Raw genomic sequence first — 3,090 nt, 5'->3', positions numbered from 1 at the left:
GAATGCGTGAAGGTGGAACAATGGTTAAGGGTTCAAGGTGGGTACTAGTTAAAGATGAGATAGCCATTCATGATTTGCAAGATGGGTAAAAAAAATAAGAAGTCATGAGTGTAATCTTGTTTCCCATATCCTGAGTGGCTAGTTCTAAAGATCTTTAGTTAGTATCATAATATCAATAAAACATGCATTTCCCAGACAAGATCACCAGTAGACATTATTTTCATAGATTACTTCCTAGATACGTTAGTATAAATCTAATCTTATTTTTCGAGCGGGTTTCGAGATCCTTCACCATCAAGGAGCTGGTTTGTTTGTCGTAATTGTCATCTCTCCGAAGGAGGGCAGCTATCATGCCTTTCAGCTTGGTTAGAGAGGTGTATGCTATTTATGTGCTTACTTTTGCTCGGTCAACTTCAGTATTGTTCATGTATGTTGATTGTTCCGCTTCCATCACAATTGATATATATATATATATATATATATATATTATATTCTGATATAGTGTTAAGTGATTCATTTGGCTATGAAATTGTTTAAAAAAAAACAGATAACACTAAATTGTGAGAGTGAAAACTCACACATCTAAATTTGTTAAATAAATTCAGAGGAACTAAAACTTTTGAGTTAGAATAATGCAAACATAATATGGAAAATGGTTTTCTATTGCTTATTAAAAAAAAACATTTGTAAGTCTGAAAGTGATGATATGCTTGGTTATAATGGCGAGGAGCATGAGAACAAAGCCATTGAACCGTAAGGCTGAGAGCGGTTTTCTATACAATCGTATGATAAAAGAGATAGTTTAGCTGTGTCCGATGGACAAACCGTATTATACTCCCTCCCTTTCAACGTAGATGATGTTTTAGGTGATTGTTTTTGTTTCTTAATAGATGATATTTTTACATATTTAGGTAACTTTAACTTTATTAAAAACTGTATAGCCAATTGTGTTTTTATTATTTTTTCATAATTAAATAAATTAGTTTTAAATTAAATTTCAATGATTTTTTGTTTAGAAAATATAATTTTTTAATATGTGCGTAAAAAACCAAAATTTTATCTACTATGAAACGGAAATAGTACTCTTTTGAGAAAATTTTAATTGAAATGAAAACCCGCGTTTAACACGTATCATAGTCTAGTAAAATTTCAACAGTATACGTTCCACAATTTGAAATCTCTCCACCATCCCAAGCCTTAATCTTATACTCCTAGCAAATCTCTCCCTTCGATAGACATTAGTTAGGTTGTGAATTCGGACCTAGGAAGAGTCTCTTCTTAAAATTGGGCATTTCCTTTCTGTTCCCACAATTTAGTACAACCATCCATCCTTTAATTGTATTTGTATATAAGTGCCTAGTGCGTTTCCGCAGGTCAAATCTAAGAAACAAATTAACCAAAAGATATCCACTTTATAATTTGCCTTTTATTTATATTTATTTCCACAGTAACATTTACTGCAAGGATTAATTAAGTTAATGAATTAAATTTAAGTTACAAATAGTCGATAATCCTTTAGAAAACCTCAAGTCCGTACAAAACACCTGCGTGTTTCTCCGGCTCATCTTGGAGAAAATACAAATCTCTCATCCTCTGAAACGCGTGCCACGTAAGCAAACTATCCGAACCGGCTTGGTGACATTTTCCAACCTCCCGGCTAACCTCAAGCGTCCTTGCCACCCGGTCTAAACCGCCGTACAATTTCCTCTCGCAAAACCTCATCATGTGTTTCATGTCGTACACGCGTTCTCCGAACAACGCTTTCATCATGCGCTGAAACTCACCCAACGCGCAAGGTAGTTCCCGGCGCGTGAGAATCTTCATCAGGTAACCAAAATCGTACGCGCTGTGAAACGTCACCCAGCTCACTTCCTCGTTGCAGACAAGCCCCGACGACATCATCAGCTCCGCGAACCTCTCGGAATCGATGCCATCGCGGCAGTTCCGCTCGAAATCAATCCCTTGCCGACGGAGAAGCTCGATCGAATCCGGAGCGTGTGCGTCACGTGCCACATCGAAATCCTTAAAATTAAACTCCCAGATGAACCGCCGGCCAGCACCGAGATCGGGGAGGTTACCGTCGGCGTCGGAGAGAGTAAGACCGACCTGGATGAGGCTTAGCGCGTCAACATTGGATTTGAGGAGGCTGTAGAGATCGGCCGGGTTTCCACGGCGGAGATCGGATTTGAAGATCACGCCGGGAAACTCAGTGTCCATCGAGACGAAAGGATAATCGTCTATGATTCCGCTGATTAGCTCAAACTCTGATTCGAGATTCTCCGCCCAAACCTCGCGAATCGCGATGGCGCCGCCTGGTTTGTTTCTCGGATATGTGTCCAAATTGATGATCGTCATTTGAATCTTATTCAAGGATATTGGTAAAACTAGATTCTGAGTATTCGTCTTTGATATTTGAATTGAACGTGTAGAGTCTATGATGTATATATTTGTGTGTAAAGAGTGAAGGGTGTTGCGAGGAAGGAGACGTGAAACGCGTCAAGTTGGACTCAGATTCCAGTAACGTCCTAACTCTGTGACTTGACCCGGTCCAACTTGGCCTCCTCCCTCTTGTCTCCAATTATTATGCCATGACTTAAATTAATTGATTATACCTTTATTTATTGAAAGTCCTTCTCTTGTACTCCATTATGATGTATTGATGTGACAACATATGTATATTTGAATACATACACTGTATGCCTAGTAGCAAACATATCATTAAAAAATGTTTGTTCAGATGATATTGATATTGGATTCACTGAATCTTTATGCTAGGACGACAGTTTGGGATGATCGGATTCGGATATAAACTTCCAAATTATTTGGGTAATTCTATTTTAGTAAGTTATACCCCTAAAAGAAGAATGGTAGTGTAAATGTCTTTACTTTAGTGAACTCGTGGATTAATTAATGTTTGAATATTTAGGGGGTGTCTTGAACCCACGATTTTAGAGAGTTTTGGAAATTTTTTTATAATCCTATGCTATTGAACTGATGATTTTAAATAATTTTCTTCAAATCAAAGTGTTATTGAACGTGGAGTTTATGTGAAATCATTTAAAATTATTTATAATTTCCTGTTATTCAATT

At 37.3% G+C, this 3,090-nt stretch overlaps 1 protein-coding gene across 1 annotated transcript; it reads right to left on the bottom strand.

The window, feature by feature from the left end:
- Positions 1-1,406: 1,406 nt before the first annotated feature.
- LOC106425073 (probable CCR4-associated factor 1 homolog 9) lies at positions 1,407-2,721 on the bottom strand. Its single transcript, XM_013865797.3, has one exon. The coding sequence runs from the start codon at positions 2,353-2,355 to the stop codon at positions 1,516-1,518; it is 840 nt and encodes a 279-aa protein (XP_013721251.2). The 5' UTR covers positions 2,356-2,721; the 3' UTR covers positions 1,407-1,515.
- Positions 2,722-3,090: the final 369 nt, after the last annotated feature.

The sequence above is a fragment of the Brassica napus genome, chromosome C3 (assembly GCF_020379485.1).
Source record: "Brassica napus cultivar Da-Ae chromosome C3, Da-Ae, whole genome shotgun sequence".
In the NCBI taxonomy this organism is placed as follows: Eukaryota; Viridiplantae; Streptophyta; class Magnoliopsida; order Brassicales; family Brassicaceae; genus Brassica; species Brassica napus.
This window is presented reverse-complemented; position numbering and strand designations above follow the sequence as displayed.

Coding starts and splice junctions, on each gene's coding strand:
- LOC106425073 (XM_013865797.3), bottom strand. CDS start 2,355: ATGACGATCATCAATTTGGACACATATCCGAGAAACAAACCAGGCGGC.